Here is a 21,522-nt window from a genome sequence, read left to right as displayed (position 1 = left end):
GTTTTCATTGCCTTTTTGAGTCACAAAAATCAAAAAAGAGAGTAAAAAAAAAGTATTTTTTGCATTATTGTTAATTAAAAAATAACTAACAAAACTATACTTTTCACTTATAAGAAATCTTAATCAGCATTTTATACGCTTTCAATCGACACCTCATTTTTCAAAATTGGATAAGGGGTTCTAGACAAATTGGCAAAAAATTGAAACCCGGGACCGCGATCTTTGTGACGTCATAGTTAACCCCCCCACAGTCTGAGAATGCGACAAGTCATTATTTCGTACTCAGTAAAGTCTACCGATCACAACGATATCACTTGTCAGCAGTATACTCTCCAGTCACATCAACTTTAAAACTAGACGACTTTTTTTCAATTCCGCCGCCTTACTAATATTTATTACATTTGTGATCACTGTTTTTCCCAGTGTTCGTACAGTTAGCGACGTGGGAAGTATCGTGACGCATATTTATTTATTTTCACTTTAAGTGCACGGATACGTAAATTTCGCTGTAAAAAGTGACAGTTGGTCTGCCGAGGGTTCCTTTTTTAGCCACAGTGCGCGCTGCGATCGATTCGTGGTTCTCCCACCACCTACTTCGCACCCAGCCATATCAGCATGCAAATACATAATGCGTCTCTAACTAATACCAATCGCCGGCCCCGCATGTCCGATCTCCTTTCTGTGGTCACACCATTACTGAAGAGCGAGAGAGAGAGATAACTACGATAGGGCGAGTGATAGTACTGTTGGCTACCGGCCCGTTGCAGTTACACGCGCGCACACTTACCCAAATACCTAGTCCGAAGGTTAGGTAGCAACATGAAATCATGCAGTTTTTTTAAGATAAGGGTAGAATGAGTGTGACTGTCTATCGCAGAAGGGTACTTATGTTTCAAATGAAATAAGGTCTTTTCCATCTGAAATACCATATTTTAAGAAAATTTTTAAGAAAAAAAAACCGCCGCTTTTGGGGTTCTAGTGAAAGGTACTTGCGAATGTTGGATTATGTAGAAATGTGTAGGTATTTTTTAAAACTGCTTTTAATGTAAATCATTGATTATTTGATGGAAACATAAATTAATATACGTACCTATACCGTCAAGATTTGAGGAGTTTCCTCAATTTTTAGGGTTCCGTAGTCAACTAGGAACCCTTATAGTTTCGCCATGTCTGTCTGTCCGTCCGTCCGTCCGTCCGTCCGCGGATAATCTCAGTAACCGTTAGCACTAGAAACATTGAGGTATATGTACTACGTACTAGAGGCGACGTTGCCAAGCGAAAACACTGCACATGCTGACAAATGCGCGGGGTGGGGGGAGCGGCCATTTACGCATAGAGTAGGTCTACCATCAGATGTGACACATTATTATATTCTGCCTAATGGGAATTTTACATTTAGTTAAAATACGGCTATTCTAGTCAAAATGATTTATTTATTTACAACTTAAACAATACAAAATAATATAATTGTACTGTACTTATTTTCTTCTTTAAAATACAATGAATGAACAATATGTGTGGTCAGTTGGTAACCAAGTTTCCTCAGCACAATTTTTGGATAAAGCGTATCCATTGTTCCCTTTTTTCATGACCAGGCCAAAGAAAACTGCAAAAAGTGAGCGTGCTACAAATACAATTTCACTCAAAAAATATTAACAATTTATAAACAAATAAACTTTTTTAATATTATAGTAACATAATTCATGAAGTAGTAAGTAGTTACCTAATAATTTTCCAAATAGAAATATATTAGAATTATTTATATTAGAAATATTTCGCAAATATATTAGAGGTGAAACACATTAGTAGGAACAATGTAAATGGCACATCTGCGCGGTTAACTTTTTCTAGTCTATGATTGCGTCACCAAAATGGCGGCAGTCCGCTCCCGCTCGCGTGTTTGTAGAATATTCAATCTTAAAATATTATAGACGAGTTTTTTGTTTAATTTACCGATGAAATGTCACACCTTGACTTTTATTTGATTTTTTCGAGTGATTAGAACAATTTTTAAGCACACAAGAACGCATTATTCACGTGGATTGTAAATGAATCACGGCACATCACTGCACTGCAAGGGCCTGTAGACGACTGACAACGTTGCGGTCCATGGACCGCAGTGGGGTGTGTTAAAAATTCTCTTAGTAACGTCGCCTCTAGTACGTAGTACATATACCTCAATGACTAGAAAGCTGAAATTTTGTACCAATATGTATATCAATCACGCCGACAAAGTGGTAAAATAAAAAGTGGAAAAAAATGTTTTGTTAGGGTACCCCCCCTATATGTAAAGTGGGGACTGATTTTTTTTTCATTCCAACCCCAACGTGTGATATATTGATGGATAGGTATTTAAAAATAAATAAGGGTTTAATAATATCGTTTTTTGATAATATTAATATTTTCGGAAATAATCGCTCCTAAAGGAAAAAGAAGTGTGTCCTCCCCTCTAACTTTTGAACCATATGTTTAAAAAATATAGAAAAAATCACAAAAGTAGAACTTTGTACAGACTTTCTAGGAAAATTGTTTTGAACTTTATAGGTTCAGTAGTTTTTGAGAAAAATACGGAAAACTACGGAACCCTACACTGAGCGTGGCACGACACGCTCTTGGCCGGTTTTTAATGAATCCGATAGCCGATTTTAAGAAATCGAGCTTGACAAAATTTGACTTGAAAACTCAATATGCTTATATAACAAAGAGAACAAATCACGAACAAATATCCTAACCATTGAGGTATATGTACTACGTACTAGAGGCGACGTTGCCAAGCGAAAACACTGCACATGCTGACAAATGCGCGGGGTGGGGGGAGCGGCCATTTACGCATAGAGTAGGTCTACCATCAGATGTGACACATTATTATATTCTGCCTAATGGGAATTTTACATTTAGTTAAAATACGGCTATTCTAGTCAAAATGATTTATTTATTTACAACTTAAACAATACAAAATAATATAATTGTACTGTACTTATTTTCTTCTTTAAAATACAATGAATGAACAATATGTGTGGTCAGTTGGTAACCAAGTTTCCTCAGCACAATTTTTGGATAAAGCGTATCCATTGTTCCCTTTTTTCATGACCAGGCCAAAGAAAACTGCAAAAAGTGAGCGTGCTACAAATACAATTTCATTCAAAAAATATTAACAATTTATAAACAAATAAACTTTTTTAATATTATAGTAACATAATTCATGAAGTAGTAAGTAGTTACCTAATAATTTTCCAAATAGTAATAATAATAATAATAATATATGTTTCGCAAATATATTAGAGGTGAAACACATTAGTAGGAACAATGTAAATGGCACATCTGCGCGGTTAACTTTTTCTAGTCTATGATTGCGTCACCAAAATGGCGGCATCGCGGCAGTCCGCTCCCGCTCGCGTGTTTGTAGAATATTCAATCTTAAAATATTATAGACGAGTTTTTTGTTTAATTTACCGATGAAATGTCACACCTTGACTTTTATTTGATTTTGTCGAGTGATTAGAACAATTTTTAAGCACACAAGAACGCATTATTCACGTGGATTGTAAATGAATCACGGCACATCACTGCACTGCAAGGGCCTGTAGACGACTGACAACGTTGCGGTCCATGGACCGCAGTGGGGTGTGTTAAAAATTCTCTTAGTAACGTCGCCTCTAGTACGTAGTACATATACCTCAATGATCCTAACAAATAAATGTCACTATTCTGAACGGAAATGAATGCTGTTCTTATAAAAATACCAAAGTCACTATAAGTGTGCCGCACTGTGGAACGAAATCCGGCTCTCGGAGACATAGGAATCGAAGTTGTTATTTTAATATTTTTTTGATGGAAATGGGTTTAGCTTATCATTTCTATGACAACCTATAAATTTTAGGCAATTTGACTTGAAAATTATAGTTTTATGATTTTTTTTCGATAAAAATGTATGGAGCGGAAACAAAATCTCAAGAAAATCAACTCTTTCACACATTCAATCGTTATAACCTCGCAGATGGGTATACTACGATTTGTGATTTTTTGGCATACTACGTTTTTCCGCCGCGACTGAGGATTTTTTTTTTAAATCGTTGAAAGTTTCTATGGAAAAATCACAGAAACCAAAGTTGACATTTTAAGGTTTTTTTTCTAATACCCAATTGCGTCTTGTTTTATACATTTTTATCGCAAAAAATCATAATATGATATGTAGATTGACTGATTGATGACATATGTAGATTATCATAGAAATGACAAGTTTACCCCATTTTAATTACAAAAACTTTACCATGTCAACTTTGGTTTCTGTGTTTTTTCCATAGAAACAGTAAACGATTTAAAAAAAAACCGCAAGTATGGCGGTAACTTGTGGTACGCGAAAAAATCACAAATAATTCGTTGTATACCTACTTGCGACGATATAACTCTAGATTTTGAGATTTTTTAAATATTTCGAGTTTTTTTTCTGGCTCCATACATTTTTATCGAAAAAAAATCATAAAACGATAGTTTTCACGCCAATTAAATCACCTGAAATTTATAAACTGTCATAGAAATGGTCAACCAAACCCATTTAAAGAAAAAAAACCTTAAAATGTCAACTTTGGTTTCTGTGATTTTTCCATAGAAACTTTCAACGTTTTTAAAAAAAAAATCCTCAGTCGCGGCGGAAAAACGTAGTATGCCAAAAAATCACAAATCGTAGTATACCCATCTGCGAGGTTATAACGACTGAATGTGTGAAAGAGTTAATTTTCTTGAGATTTTGTTTCCGCTCCATACATTTTTATCGAAAAAAAATCATAAAACTATAATTTTCAAGTCAAATTGCCTAAAATTTATAGGTTGTCATAGAAATGATAAGCTAAACCCATTTCCATCAAAAAAATATTAAAATAACAACTTCGATTCCTATGTCTTCGAGAGCCGGATTTCGTTCCACAGTTCAGATTTGAGGAGTTCCGTTCTGATCATCATCAGCAGTTCCACTGCACAAAATGTCACTGTTATGGACGTAAGTGCATGCTGTTCTTATAAAAATACCAGAGTACTAGGTAGTTTATTTTTAAACGAGTAATAAGATGTAGATACATGTACATCACAAGGACCGTTCTGTGCTGGAAAGTCACAAAATTTTCCTATCCTGTCATGGGGTGCTATCGACAAGATAACTTATCGCGCTAGATTTATTTGAGATGATATAAATATCGGCCGGAGTCTGAGCATCTCTAGTACTCGCAGCTCAGCGTGGCTCTTTGGAGATGAAGCTGTTTATTTTACTGACAGGTAGGATAACTTAATTTTACTAACTGTACTAAAGATTTATTTTACCCCCGACGCAAAAACGACGGGGCGTTATCCATACTTCCATATTACTGCACACACATCTGTAATTTTACTTACTAATTTTTCATAAGTCCTTACATGTCCATTTTGTGCTGTGTTGGTAAATAAATATCTTTTATTTTTATTTATTTATTTTTATTTATTAATATTATAAATGGGAAGGTGTGTGTCTGTTTGTTTGTCCGTCTTTCACGAGAAAACGGGACGACGAATGAACGTGATTTTTTAAGTGGAGATAGTTGAAGGGATGGAAAGTGACATAGGCTACTTTTTGTCTCTTTCTAACCACCCTCTTCCCTAAAACGGGGGGGGGGGTGGAAGTTTGTATGGAGCATTCCACAATTTTCGAATTTAACGCGAGCGAAGCCGCGGGGAAAATCTAGTAACTTATAAGTTTGGCTTGTCTATCTGTCTTTTTATCTCTATGCGTGTCTGTCTGTGGCATTGTAGCTCCCGAACGGATGAACCGATTTAGATATAGTTTCTTTTTGTTTGAAAGCTGATTTAGTCGGGAGTGTTCTTAGCTATGTTTGCTGGAAATCGGTCCACTATGTCGGAGAGTTTTGCCAAAATCTGGTTGACTGGTAGAAAATGCCCTACTACGGAGAAATACAGCCGGTCATAGAAGTCAGTAGTAGCCCGTCAAAAAAGTCGCATAATTCTAACGTTCTACAGGAGCCCTCTGGGTAGGAAGCTTTTTCTGATGGAAACGGTTTCACTATAGTTTCGGTGGCATTTGTAGTACAATATCAACTGTACCATTGACCAAAGACAATAGTATATTGTGCAATAAGGGAGGTAAGGGGGATTTTGTCAACGAGTGTTAATAACTCGCTACAACCGCGGGCTGGAGAGAGTTATAGACACGAGTTTACAAAATCCCTACCTCCTGAGTTACACACAATATTTTTCATCACATTTGAGAGGAAAAAAATATAAGGCAAAACCTTCAATGAATGGTGGCGCCGCTACGAACAGACTATCCTATCTTCAGCTATATCGGACTCTTCATATAAATCCGTTGTTCTTGACTACAAACGCTTTTTGAGCACAAACAAACACTAAAATACTGCATATAAATGCTGTCAAAAAATGTTGTCAACATTCTTATTGAAGTTTCTGTTGTACGGACAGTTGCTTTGGCAACGCGGTCAAGCGCAAAATCGAGATGGCAGTCACAATTTCCTGTCAGATTGTAAATTAAAACGATCTATTTGCGTGAAATTTACAAAATAAATGTAAAACACGCTGAAATAATTGTAAAACATAAATAGAATGCAATTTTTATAATACTTATGTCATATTTTTTACAGCTTAATAGTCAAACTCTGGTAGTGCAACAAAAATCCTTGGCCGATTGAAGCATCCTTTGATAAGATAAGATAATCATTTATTGCAAACCATGGTATACAAAGTTGTTTACGTAGGTATAGGTACGCGGGATCACATGGCACCCTGGTAGGGTAATGGCAATTTTTCTTATACTATTTAAACAAACATATTTTATTAACCTTTGCCTGAAGTATTGTACGTATAGGAGGTATTAATTTGTAAAACTAAATCCATCACTCCCTTGGGAATAAAATGGTACATTATTCTTCAGTACACGTACCGTGCAATGAGACCTTTAAACAGCAAATGTGATGAAAATGTTTTTTTTTTCAACAGGAGTTGCGACAGTGCTGTGCGCTGTGCCGCGCGCCACAAACACCAGGAATGTACTGGTCGAGGATCGTGCTGATGGCGGTTACCACCTCACCCTTGTTGACGGTAAGTGGTAGACTTAAATACGACTCATAGTAGATCGACGGACCGACAGGCGTAGCACACTTAGGGCTAGTTGCATCAACCACATTTGACAGACACATCGTAACGCAGCAGACGTCTATGGAACTACCCATCATACAATACAATCAATCAATCAATCAATCAAAATATTCTTTATTCAAATAGGCTTACAATAAGGACTTTTAAATTGTCAACAGTGTACAATATTCATCTTATTCTAAATATCAGAGCAATTTATTGGTGCAATAAACAATATTGTTTTAAAACTACATTGATTTAGTAAAATGATATCAATCTAAATTGTATAAAAAAATACTAGTATAAAAACTTCTAGAATAAATTCTAAATGTCAAAAAAATTGTATAAAAATACATTGAATTATCAATATCATCATTAATAAGCTATATAATTAATGGTTTTCAGCAATACTTGTATCCCACGGTGTTTCATCATTCATGTAGTCTTGTGTGCTATAGTAGGCTTTAGAAATCAGTATACGCTTTACATAATGTTTAAATCGATTAAAAGACAGTTCAGTGATGGCATTAGGAAGTTTGTTATAAAATCTTACACAATTACCCATGAATGATTTTTTTAATTTTATGGAGCCGAGTGAAGGGCACTGCAAGCTTATGCTTATTTCCAGTGTTTATATTATGTACATCACAGTTTTTCTTAAATTTACAAATGTTTTTATGTACATACATAATATTCTCATAAATATATTGACAATGCACTGTCATTATATTAATGTCCTTAAACTTATCTCTAAGGGAGTCTCTATGGTTCATTTTGTATATTGCTCGAATAGCCCTCTTCTGCAGAACAAATATGGTATTTATCTCTGAAGCACTGCCCCATAGTAAAATACCATATGACATAATGCTGTGAAAGTAACTAAAATAAACAAATCGAGCTGTTTCCACGTCTGTTAACTGACGGATCTTGCTCACTGCAAATGCTGCAGAGCTCAGTCTATTCGAGAGGGTAGCAATATGGGGACCCCACTGAAGTTTAGAATCTAAAGTTATGCCAAGAAAACCTGTACTATCTACCAGTTCCAATTCCTCATCCTTCACAACGACACTTCCTTGTTCATTTTTAGCATTACTCGTTACAAACTTAATACATTTAGTCTTTTTCTCATTTAACAATAAGTTATTAACACTAAACCAATTAACTAAATACTTCGGAAATAGCATTGTTTACATTTTCACAAGTTTGTTGCTGACGTTTGACTTTGAAAATAAGGGAAGTATCATCTGCAAACAATACTATATCATGGTGGGTCTTTACAAGATATGGCAGGTCATTAATGTAGATAACATAGTTACAATTTAGCGAATGCTTTAACGGTGACAGACGGTTTGATGCAACCGGCCCTAAGTGTGACAATTGTGGCAAAACTTTATCGCATCGGTGCGTCTACCCTATCGCACCTACAAAAGGACGGAAGAAAAGGAAGGAAGGTGCGAAAAGGACGGCCTGACGTGATAGGCTTTATCATTTTATCGTGCTTGCTCGCCAGGAGAGCCAACCTGATAATCGCTTACGTTTTGTAACCATACCCAGGCCCGGTAGACAAATGGCATTTCTGCGACGCGAAACGAAAACGAAACGCCGCGAAAGGTAGTCTGGCTCGCGCTAATACGCAAGAGCGATAGAGATAGATATCTACTAGCGTTTCTTTTCGTGAGCGTTTGTGCCATTCGGCTACGTACCCTGCTCTCCCTATCGCTCTTCTGAAGAGGCGTTACAAAGCTCAGACTGCGTTTCCATCGCGAAAAATAGATTTCTGAAACTATATTTTCCCTTTTCAGATTCCGGAGTGTCAGAAGTCCTCGGCATCTTAGGCCGTAACGTCGTCATCGATGACTCGGTGACCTTTGACGTGAGCTCGTCCTTCGACGAAGAGGCTGACGGTTACAGGATCACTGTGACCTGGGACGGACCTAGTGACCGCGTGTTTGAAGACTGCTTCGATTTTGGTAAGTGAGCTGATTTGACCTATGACATAACCTTTATAATTTGATTGATTTTTGCAGTGAGGCTGTTAGAAAATCATTGTGGCCTATTTCACATGCACAGTGATATTGAAACTTGATACTGGCAGTTTCTGTGCCTAGTTCTGGGTTAATAAGTTACATAAGGACTTCCGGTTCGAACGCCATCTTAGCGGTATCGTGTCGTGAATATTTTCTTTTTCTTTTGCTCACTAATGTTGTTTAAAGTGTAATATCGATAGCTTGTGCAGTAAACTAATGTTATAGTGAGAACCTGATGAAGAATTTATTAACCTCTAAACGCGTTTAGCCACTTTTTTTGTCATCGGCCGGAAGTCCACGTGCTCTTGCAAAATCTAGTCAATTTACAAGTGTCAACTCTGCCAACTCACCGTACACTGTCGTACCTCTACTTACCGTGCCAAATTCAATAACAATAGCTTATATCACCTTGACACTGGCAAAATAGTCCAAATGGACTGAGGCCATTTAATTTTAAAAACTTAACTTAAGTTACATTAATACTCAGCGTGAATATACATATAATTTCCTTGTTGAATAGGCAATTAACGTTGAAGAGTCACTGTCGGGTGACAGTGGACACTGTGAAGCAGGCCACTGGGACGAACCTAGTAACCGGGTATTTGAAGACAACTTTGGTACCTTATTGGCTTCATTTTACCTGGATCGAATGTACTTAGTCTGTTTATTGCAATAACCGCTTTGGGTCACTTTGCAGCACCGAAAATGGAGGGTTAACCCGAGGTTAACCCACCATTTCATATGGAATTTGACAGTTGACAGCCCACTAACCTTGAGTTAAGCGGGTGGTACAAGTAGCCCTTACAAAAGTATAGGTTATCCTGTCTACAATATCTGCGGATGGCATTGCATATAGAAAGCGCAGCTCTTAGTTTTGTTTCTAAAATGTCTTGACAGGAGATTTATTTTAAAAGGTTTGTTTGTTTATTATCAACATAAGATACGGCTAGCAACAGTTATCAGATTACATAAACAACCAACAAACACTTGAATTCTCAGACACACCTCGATTTATCTCGAACAAAATGAAACTTCTCGAAGCTACAAGTTACAATTTACAAGTGGTAGTCACTGTCTAATCTAATATGACAAGTTGGAAAGAGACTTCCGCTTGTAACTTGTTCAGTTTTGAGAAATGGGCCACAGGTGGGGTAAATATAAACATGGGTAAAAATAAGACAAACCTTTTTTACATTAAACCAATTGTTATATTTCATTCCTATCCCATTTAAAAGAAGTATACACATTAAGCTATCTTTTTACATGTATGGGAATAACATACAATGTGTGATTGAGAATTAAATGCATTGTCTTTTATTAACCCCACCGGACCCTACCTACTATCTAGTGTGCCTATCTACAGCCGATACATATGTCATGGATTGGACTGACCTGAGGTTCACAAATGCATGGACAAAGTCTCTGATTATTACTTATAAGTAAATATTATTATTATAAAGTGTTCATGACAAAGCTTGCTATTCACAGGCAACAAACAATGGTTCGCCGGCCCCGAGCATAAAGAGCAATACTGGCCCCTCCAGCACGCCAACCTGAAGAAGTACTCCATCATCTCCAAAGAGGACGACAACGCCGCCATCTCCGAGCGCTACTGGCTCAACTCCGCCGGGCACTACTTCTACGTCCACCCCGAGGCACCCCTCTTTGTCGACTACCACAACAGCCTAGACAACCATATCTGCTTCATCGCCGAAGTCACCGCTCCTTACTCCACAAGACGCACCCACAACGTCCTCAAATACGACATCTGGCTCTTCCAGAACGCCAAAGTAGCCCACCAACACGCCGTCGACACTTATCTAGGAAAACCCTCAGGCGTACCCGACTACCGTATGATCCAGTACCCCATCTGGTCTACCTGGGCGAGGTACTCCAGAGAAATCGACCAGGATAACCTCTGGGCTTTCGCCAATGAGATTAAAGATTCCGGGTTCCCTAACGCTCAGTTTGAAATCGATGATCTCTGGGAAATCTGTTACGGATCCTTAACCGTCGACGAGAGGAAATTACCTGACTTAAAGAAGCTTATCCAGGATATTAAGGGATTGGGTTTCCGAGTTGCTATTTGGGTGCATCCTTTCATTAACAAAGATTGCGATCCTTGGTATTCTGAGGCTCTGGATAAAGGTTACCTTGTACTTAACGAAGATGGTAGCCCTGATTCTAGCTGGTGGAACAATAACGGGTCTGTGCCTGGTTACATCGACTTCACTAACCCGGAGGCGGCGGCGTGGTTCAGCGGCAGGCTCCAAGATCTGATTAAAACCTACGATATTGACACGCTGAAGTTCGACGCTGGAGAGTCCAGCTGGTCTCCTCAGGTAATTCAATAAGACTGCACAAAACTTTTTAGGTGTAAGACTAGTTTCTTGCGGACATTATGCAGTTATACAACCTGATGGTATTGGTAGACCATGGGGTTAGTTATGGTATTTGCATTATTTTGCTTTTCAATGCATCTTCTTTCGCTATTATAATTAGAGAACGATAAACTAGAAGGAAAATCGTTGTTAGACGTCATTGTTAATCATCTCTTTGTGTTTTTAAATGACTGGCAGTTGAACAGTCGACCAGTGGTTTACCATGATTAATAATAATCGGAAGGATTAGAACTTGAGAAAGCCGTTTACTTCGTAAGTTCGTATCATCAGTTGACTTTTTGTCCGTAGATTCCAGTACAGAATGGCGACATCGACTTGCACCCTGGACATATTGTTCAGACTTACGTGAGGAAGTGGCCAAGTTCGGACCCGCTATCGAAGTGCGATCCGGAATGAGGTAACATTTCTTCCATAAGAATCTATCCCCTGAACGTAACAACAACCTTGGCTGATGAAACTGCCATTGAGTATGACCTTCTTCCAATGCCATCTAAATTCGTTCACAGGAAGTGCTAAAAGGTGGTAGGAAAATATACGTAATTGATTCCCTTTCGAGGGCATGCCTAGGTTTCTCAATAGGATGGAGGCCAAGTGGACGACCTAGATATCGTTGGGGTGATGCCGTTGAAGCGGATCTGCACGATCTCCAAGCATATCATTGGAGGGACGTTGCTGAGGATCGGGATGATTGGCGTGCACTCGTGTCGGAGGCCAAGACTCATTTTGGGTCGCTGCGCCAATTAGTAATAGTAGTAGATTCCCTTTCGAAGATATACGTAATTGCTTTCCGTGCAGACCCAGATTCTTTGTAGAAAAAGATGCGAAATCCATATTTTATAGTGAAATACAATATAAGTAACAATGATTTAGAATCACTTAATAGAACACATACCTAGGTAAAAGTAATACCTTAACGGTGCAGTGGGCGTAATTTCGAATCACAGAAACGCTCGGGTAATTTCGAAAGGGGAATCTTGATAATTTTATTATGATGGAAATAATGGTAATTTATATGACTGTGACTTTCAAAATTAGATGACTTTCGAAATTACCCTATGTAAAAGGAGATAAACAAAAATGAATTCCATGTTTCTCCTGTGGTTCAACCATTTGCGCCTACTCTTTTGCCGCTTTTCCCACTAATAACTGGATGAGTTGTGTATGTTCCCATAATTTGTAGCTTCTACAGTTTAGGTATTCTCTATATCTGAATTTGTCGTACAGGACCCAAAACCTGCCCGTATTCGTCCGCATGGTCGACAAAGACACGCTGTGGGACTTCAACAACGGCCTGGCTACTCTAGTCACCACTCTACTATCTATGAACCTGAACGGGTATACTCTGGTGCTGCCTGACATGATTGGAGGAAACGGGTAAGGAACTCAAATAATTTAAGGACATAGAATAAAAACTGTCTGGTGAGATTATAGTCACCACTCTGCTAAGTTTCTATGAACTTGAATTGATATACTCTGGTGTAGTTTTTTGGACATGATTGGAGAAAACGGGCAAGAAGTTGGGCTCTAACTTAAGTTATTCTACGAAACTCGGCCATTTTTCGAACCCTCGAACGACGTCGAACTAGCACTTAATGGCGCATGGCGCTAAGCATACCTTTCGGAAATTTATATTGAATATTATGCTTCGGCAGAGGAGAAATCGTGTAAATATCAATTGCCTTTCGTGTTGCTTGAATCGAGTGATTGAAACGTCTGTAGCGAATCAGGAGTCATGTCAGGAGGGGGAGAGTCAGGAGTGAAACAAGTTTACTTCAGCCTGTTTAATAATTTCCATTTTCAATTTAAATGGTAACCATCAGGCATACCTAAACTCCTTTTGGAGCTTGATATTTAATAAATGTTACTAGGTGATTATTTCGAAGGTAAACTTATTATTATTTGTATGTTTGTTCACGTTCAGATACAACGAGAAACCGAGCAAGGAGCTGTTCATCCGCTGGCTGCAAGCTAACGTCTTCATGCCGAGTCTGCAATACTCCTTCGTGCCCTGGGACCATGATGATGAGGTAATGACACTACCGTACTATACCCCGGGCGTGTTTATCCAATGACCAACCGGGTCAGGGCCCGGGGCAGCCGACTGCTTCTAGATGGTATTTCCTTATTATTATCACTTAATGGGGCGGCAAAGCTAACTGGCCCGAAGCGCCAAATACACGTTCCTTCTCAAAATACCCCCCTGCCATAACCTCCTAAGGCTCACAGTCACATCAGCAAAAAAAGAATATTAAATAAGCGTAAATGTGACGGAAAATATATGTACTCGTAACTGATTGACATTGATGTTCACTTAGGTACTCCAAGCGATGAGTGTCCTACAAAGGCGTGAATTTTTACATTATCCATTATTTTATATTATGAATCCAAGATGGCGTCTGTAATGTATGGGATATCGGTCCGACATCCGATATCGGATCGGATAATGTGAAAACGGTCTTAAGTCTTCCAAAACGGTTGTCTTCTAAAATGGCCCAGAATTTTGATGATTTATTTACTTACATATTTAATCTCTCTTTTATTGTATTCTAAATGGCCCTTTCTACACGTCACAACATGACGCAACCATTTATCGGAATTTATCAGACCCTTGAGATATCATTGGCAAACAACACTCTTATTTATGGACTTTACATCCTTCAAGGTTTCAGGAAAAGAGTTAAAATTTTACAATATGGTGAAACAGTCACGTAGTTCGTCGTACAAGGTCTCAGGAAAAAACCTGAAAATTCTCTTAAACGAGCCATTCTTGTATCTCATAATTATATGCCCATAAATTGTTTTGTAACGCCACCCCTTGTTAGTGCCAGCCTTAATTCTCCTACTATTTTTTTATTTGAGTTCTAGGAATTTAGAGCTATGCTCTATCATATCCACAAAATATGACGCCTGGATTTCCCGAAGGGACATCCCGGAGGAACATTTTATTTGCGGTTGATCTTAATGTTTATATAGTTCTGGAGCTGTGTGGAAACCGGACTAATCCCAATAAGGCCTAGTTACCCTTCGGGCTGGAAGGTCAGATGGCACTCGCTTTCGTAAAAGCTAGTGCCTACGCCAAATCCTGGGATGAGTTGTCAAAGCGGACTCCAGTAGGCTCCCATGAGCCGTGGCAAATGCCGGGATAACGCAAGGAGGATGATGAGGAGCTGTGTTATATTGATTGAACTCAGGCTTCAATCACTGGAACATATTAAACATATAATTTACCTTATTTTCAGACGGTGGAGATCAGCAGAAAGTACACCCAGCTCCACGCCGACTATGCCGATGAAATCGTGGCAGCTATGGAGGCCTCGGTCAGGGATGGCACCCCAGTGAACGCGCCTATCTGGTGGCTGGATCCTACGGATGAGACAGCCCTAGCTACTTGGGATGGTATGTGTATAGTAGACTCATTGACTATGCCGATGAAATCGTGGCAGATATAGTATAGAGGCCTCGGTCAGGGATGGAACCCCAGTGAACGCGCCCATTTGGTGGCTGGATCCTACAGATGAGACAGCCCTCGCTACTTGGTAAATGGTAAGAAACAAGAACTGCTTGACCTGATCTTACTTTCCCCTTTCCACCGCCAGCCATTCGGGAGTGAAGAAATACAAACGTTCCATTTGTATGCTTCCTTGAACTTTATTTATTTATTTATTTAACCTTTATTGCACAACATAATATACAAATGCCTAACTTAAGGCCTCAAGCCACTAAGTTCTTATTATCTGTTATTAGTAACTTCGTATTTAATTTATATGCAGAATTTTAAATGTTTGTTTGTGCTCGAAAAGCGTTTGTAATCAAAAACAATGGATTTATATGAAGAATCCGATATAGGTGAAAATAGGCTACTGGTCAACTGGTCGCGGCTCCGCCATTAAAGGTTTTGCCTTATGATTTTTTCCTCTCAAATGTGATGAAAAACATCGTGTGTAACTCAGGAGGTAAAGGGGATATTAAAAAAATAATAACACGCGTTTTTAATGTAATGTCCCCCTTACCTCCTTTGTTGCACAATGTACTATTATTACCTAGACTGTCTTGAAAACAATGAAGCCCCCAAGATTAACTTATTATTAGATTGACTTAACGACTCCATGTTTTCAAAGTTGCATTTACATCGTGTACGTTTCAGAGTTCCTTCTGGGTGAGAAGATCCTCGTAGCACCAGTACTGGAGGAGGGGGCTGTGTCCCGCGCCGTGTACCTGCCGCGCGGGACGTGGCGGGACGCCGCCGGCGCCGTGTTCGAGGGCCCGGCCACTCTGGACTACCCGGCGCCCATCGACGTGCTGCCATACTTCATCCTGCAGAACTAGTCCTTCGTCTTGCAGAACTAGTCCTTCATTCTGCAGAACTAAGTAGTCATACCTACTTCATCCTTCAAAAGTGATAGTCCTGTCCAAACAGTATTACACTTAGGCCAAAGGAATACATTTAAATTGAAATCCGTGTCATGTTTTGTTTATAACGAACTAAAATAAATGAGTAACAATACAAACCACGTTTAAATTATGATTAAAATTTTATTAACATTTTTACGCCCTTACACAATACAACTCAAAACAATAACACACGGGCCATTTTTTTCAAAGTTGTCCACCCCGTTTTTGGCTTGTCCCATACTTTTGATATAATATTTAGCGTATTTAAAGAGTCTAAACTAATGAAGACTATTTTTTATTCGAACCCAAATTTAGTTGACAGTAATTTACAATATTCATTTAAATTTTTATTATAATTATGTATTTGTTAAAAATTATAATGTGACAAAAAATGGGCAATTTTTGCTGTCCCATGTCAAATATCGTTTTTGTTATGGATTTTATTCTATTTGTACTAAATATTGATGAAGGCATAATTTGAAAAGATTGAGTTATACGCTATTATGTTATAAAATATTTCATGTTAATAAATAAACGTACTATTTAAAATTAAGTATAATTTGCCGAGACGGAATCTGGTAATTGTGGAATTTTCCATTCCGAAACCGCAGAATGACTGTTAAAATTAAAAGAAAGTTCCTAACATTTGGTAGCATTTTATTCAGCTTGGCAAAATTAATTTAAAACTACTCAATGCCGCCATCTTGCATCTGCCAGTTGCCGCCAAACACGCATCAAAGTAGCTCGTACTCGTACTCATGTTATCTCATTCCACCTTCCGAAACCAAATTTGCGGGTAAATACGTAATATGCAACCTTTTAACATCGATTCCTAAAACAAAGCACTAATATTGAAATCAAATAAGCCAATTAAAAACAAGATTTGTGATTATTTAATAAATAATGAAGTAAAATATCGCCGGAGGTAGCGTTCCGTTACTTCCGATCCGATACTAGATCGTTGGTTTCGTATAGGCGGAAAGAAAAACGTATCGGAATGGAAGTATAAAGCGGTATTCATGTGGTTTTAATGTGATGTTTTAGTTTAATTTGATTGCGGGAAATAAAAGAAAAACGTATGGGATTAAAACTAACTCATCTAAAATATGGTTATCAATCACAGATTACACACTCCGGTTGTTTTAGTCATTTTGCGCGATATGCTTTGGAGGTCTTAGGTACCCACGTTCAAGTGTAGACGAGACCTTAGCTTTCATCCGTTACCCATTCAGTCAGATCCGTTACTGTCCCATGTTTCAAATAGTTTTATTTGCAAAAATTAAATACAATTTGTTATTAAACTACGTTTCCGTTATTTTATATTGAAATAGTAACGTTTAAACTATTGATTACAAGTGATGGCATCCTATAAACTTGTGAAACAGTATATATATTAATCTTAAAAATTCTCCTCTAATTTGTACTAAAAGTAACGGAGGGTTTAAAAAAATAGTAGTCCGCATTTATGTGAAAATGAAAGTGTAATTTCTTCATTTCTTATTTTAGAATGAATAAGAAACATATTGTAAAATTCCCAAACCTTTTATATTTACATTATCTGCGATTACATTTGGTTGCGGAACGGAACACTCGCTTCTCCTCAACTCAACAAAAACATATTTTTTTCATTAATTACTTAAAAGTCAAGTGAACCTTCTATATTTTATATAAATTTATTTATTAAAGAATCTATAAAAATAGCTTTTAATAAATTTCTATCGGTTTCATTTTCATATCAACTTTTTTCGGGGGGGACAACTTTGAATAAAATGGCCCACACGTCAATATATGAATACCTAAAAATATCTCTGAACACTAACAATGTGCCTTTGTTGCGTCGCTGTCCCATCGTCATTCGGGAGAAGCAAAAAAACATTAATTTGTTTTAGTAGAGCTTACCGCAGTCTTCATTGTGTCCCGAATCCAAGCGACGTATAGAGAAAGGGGTATATACTGCGTTATGGGAAGCCTAATACGACGTTTGACCACTATGGACCTCTGGATCCCGACGAGCCGCCCTATGTACAGCAGGGGCCCACCGGCGTCGCCCGAGCGCCCCTGTTGCGCAATTTCACACCTCGGAGCTACACACAGCGTACTAAACTTAAAATGCTCGTAAGACTCGCACGGGATCACTAGACCTTTTCCGACTTTCAGCGGGTGCTGCTGCTCTTCTAATATCTGATGACGGGTTTCCGGCCTCAGTTGTTCAGATGTTCTTCCGAAACCGCCAAACGTGACCGGCAGTCCAAACAACGTTTTATAATCCAGTGCCAGGAGTTTCGCGAAAGGTTTTCCGGAAATTCTATCAGTCATTATCATTGCGATATCATTGAATCCGTGGATATGAGCAAAATTAGGATGTATGATTATTTGGAACACTTTTGCTATTTTGTTAGTTTCGAACTGAGTAAAGTCACCATATCTGATCGCCATGTCGTAAGGAGTGCGGTTTTTTACACAGTGGCCCGTGGTGAGAACCCAGTTGTTGTCCAAGAGGTTTCCGGTGCAGAATCGGAGGTTGTTTTCCAAGAACTGGAGACTGACGGCGAATTCGAACTCGTTATCTAAGTCGTCTTCTCCCGCGTACACGCGGAGGTTGCCCTTGGACTGAATTTTTGCTACGACGAACTCAGCCATTAACAGGAGAAGAATGATAGACATTATTAAATAAATCGGTCCGTTATAAGTCCGGCTACAGCGTTATATTGAGACTGGAAAGCTATAAAATATGGTGCACTTTGATTTATGTTCTTTTTTATGTTTCAATTGCATTTTTATAACAAGAACTGATTATTGAAAACTATCAAGTAACAATCAAAGTTTCTGTTATTTAAGTAAGTATTATTTTCCCGACAACTTTATACTATTAATAAGCGCTATAAAACTGTCAAAATGGGATCTCAGGACGGCAGGAAATCATTAAAGTATTCTCAGTGAAGTCGTTAGCGTATGTAATAGTTGGTAATAGACCATCCATCATTAGAGCGGGAACAATTTTCCTCACTTGGTCGTCTAAAATAATTAACGAAAACAATTCTGGCCACTATACACCGTGTTTTTATAATTTCCGTAAATTTGACACATCGTTTGGCTCATTAACAGAAGCTACCTAGTATATAGCTACTCAGCAGAACTTTGCCTTTGGCAACTGTAGCTACCAGCTTCAAGTATCTACTACTTATAGGTACTTTTGGACTAAAACCAGTTTGGCTTTCAGAAAAATTATTCTACCACTATTGCTGTATACAATAATACAAACAGTTTTGGAACACATTCGAGACAAAGCATAGGTACGGATTCGGATTGCTATTTGATATGTCTAAAGCGCATTGAAAGAGTTTCACATCCCATTCTACTACAGAAATTATACAATATAGGAATCAATGGTCCAGTTCATACTTTGCTAAAATCATATTTACAGGGCAGAAAACAATACGTACAAATAGATCACTACAGTGAACAACTACAACAGCAACAGATACTTATTCAAATCCACCCTCAGAATCACAAACGATTCGGTTCCCCAAGGCAACGTAACTCGGATGTCTGCTTTTTTTAAATTTACACGGTGGAATAAAAAGGACCGTTCAAATTTTATTTTGCATAGGTACTTAGTGACTTTTGAGGTCATAATGAACAACTGTTATTATGGGACCAATGCTGAAATCGCAAAAGAAAAATTTGGCTGTTTCCATGCTGTTTCAATACGTTTCGACTGCCATGGTGCCGCTAATTTCTACGGAACAGCCATTTTTTTTCGCAATTTCATTGGTCTCATAGTAAAAGTTGTTCATCATGACCTCAAAAGTCACTACGCAAAGTTTGAACGGTCCTTTTTATTTCCCTCTGTATAAATGAGATACCAAAAATAGCAGACGATGCATGCGTTATGTTTTGCTGATGATGTATCCGTCTTGTTTATGTCCTACAAGCAAAGACGCTATAATCGCATCACCGAAACGTATAATACAATAGTAGATTGGTTACAAGATCACTAATTTAGACCTCATCATCATCAAAAACAACCTATTGATATAAGTTTCACATCCGAAAAACTAAACATGGAAGAAGTACCTTTACGATAGATACTCACTTAGATTGGAAAAGACACGTCGCAGGAATAATAAAAAATGTATTAACATCCTTTGTTTTTGCACTTTATAATCTCAAAGTGAATATAAGTGAGCAATGTGCTCTTTCAGCTTACTGTGCATATGATCACTCGCTATTAAGTTATGGTGTCCAACTTTGGGTCACAGTGTTGATGCTCATCATGAAGTATTTATAATGAAAAAAAGTATTTACGCCAAGTTTCAAATTATGATTAAAATATTATTATTCACACTTTTTTTACACAATACAACTCAAAACAATAACACACCTACGTCATATATGTACGTCTATCTATACATGAATACCTACCTAAAAATATCTCTGAACACTAACAATGTGCCTTTGTTGCGTTGCTGTCCTATAAAAATAAACGGTAGGTACTTAATCATAATTAATATGTTTTACTAGGACTTGCCACAGTCTTCATTATGTTCCGAATCCAAGCGACGTATATAGAAAGGGGTATATACTTCGTTATGGAAAGGTTGTGTTTAGTCAAGATGGACCTCTGGATCCCGATGATCCGGCCTTTGTACAGCAGTGGGCCCCCGGCGTCGCCCGAGCGTGCCTGTTGGCGACTCCTACACCTCGGAGCTACACACAGCGCACTATACTTAAACGACTCGTAAGACTGGCACGGGATCACTACACCTTTGCCGACTTGCAGCGGAATCTGCTGCTCTTCTAAAAGCTGATCATGGGTTTTCGGCCTCAGTTCCAACGATGTTCTTCCGAAACCGGCGAACGTGACCGGCAGTCCAAACAACGTTTTATAATCCAGTGCCAGGATTGACACGGACGGTTTTCCGGGAATTCTTTCTGTCATTAGCATTGCGATATCATTGAATCCGTGGATGTGAGAATAATTAGGGTGTATGATTATTCGGAACACTTTTGCCACTTTATCAGTTTCGAGTAGAGTAAAGTCTCCATATCTGATCGTCATGTCGTAAGGTGTGCGGTTTTCTACACAGTGGCCCGTGGTAATAACCCAGTTGTTGTCCAAAAGGCTTCCAGTGCAGAATCGGAGTTTGTTTTTCGTGTACTGGAGACTGACGGTGAAGCCGAATTCGCTCTCGACGTCGTGTTCTCCCTCATACACGCGGAGGCTGCCCTTGGACGGGATTCTTGCTACGACGAACTCTGCCATTAATACGAGAAGAATGATGGACATTATGAAAAAAATCCGTACGTTATACATAGGTCCGGCTACAGCTTTATATTGAGACTGGGACGCCATAAAATTATGGTGCACTTTGATTTATGTTCGTTTTTATGTTTCAATTGCATTATACAACGTGGTTTTATTGAATTCCGTTAACTTTAAGGGAAGGTCAAATCAAGATCAAATACAATTAATTTCTCTAAGAAACTAGCGTCTTAAATCTTACGGTTATCAAGTTATTAAAAAATGAAGATATATAATTACTGAACATGTCTGTGACAGCCTT

General features: G+C 38.3%; 3 protein-coding genes across 3 annotated transcripts; 1 reads left to right on the top strand and 2 right to left on the bottom strand.

Annotated features, from left to right (window-relative positions):
• Positions 1-5,228: 5,228 nt before the first annotated feature.
• LOC125233745 (myogenesis-regulating glycosidase-like) lies at positions 5,229-16,067 on the top strand. The gene is given in 10 exon segments (XM_048139820.1): positions 5,229-5,268; positions 6,997-7,098; positions 8,937-9,104; positions 10,650-11,503; positions 11,852-11,912; positions 11,915-11,960; positions 12,788-12,937; positions 13,485-13,590; positions 14,803-14,959; positions 15,708-16,067. Coding segments are annotated over 10 exon segments (1,851 nt in total). The 5' UTR covers positions 5,229-5,243; the 3' UTR covers positions 15,890-16,067.
• A 15-nt stretch (positions 16,068-16,082) lies between these two features.
• On the bottom strand, positions 16,083-18,619 carry LOC125233748 (chymotrypsin-2-like). The gene has a single exon (XM_048139824.1). It carries the CDS (start codon positions 18,617-18,619, stop codon positions 17,831-17,833), a length of 789 nt encoding a protein of 262 aa, XP_047995781.1. The 3' UTR covers positions 16,083-17,830.
• Positions 18,620-20,455: 1,836 nt separating this feature from the next.
• LOC125233747 (chymotrypsin-2-like) lies at positions 20,456-21,430 on the bottom strand. Its single transcript, XM_048139822.1, has one exon. It carries the CDS (start codon positions 21,309-21,311, stop codon positions 20,463-20,465), a length of 849 nt encoding a protein of 282 aa, XP_047995779.1. The 5' UTR covers positions 21,312-21,430; the 3' UTR covers positions 20,456-20,462.
• Positions 21,431-21,522: the final 92 nt, after the last annotated feature.

The sequence above is a fragment of the Leguminivora glycinivorella genome, chromosome 15, assembly GCF_023078275.1.
Source record: "Leguminivora glycinivorella isolate SPB_JAAS2020 chromosome 15, LegGlyc_1.1, whole genome shotgun sequence".
NCBI lineage: Eukaryota > Metazoa > Arthropoda > Insecta > Lepidoptera > Tortricidae > Leguminivora > Leguminivora glycinivorella.
The sequence above is the reverse complement of the archived record's forward strand: the minus strand, read 5'-3'. Positions and strand labels throughout refer to the sequence as shown.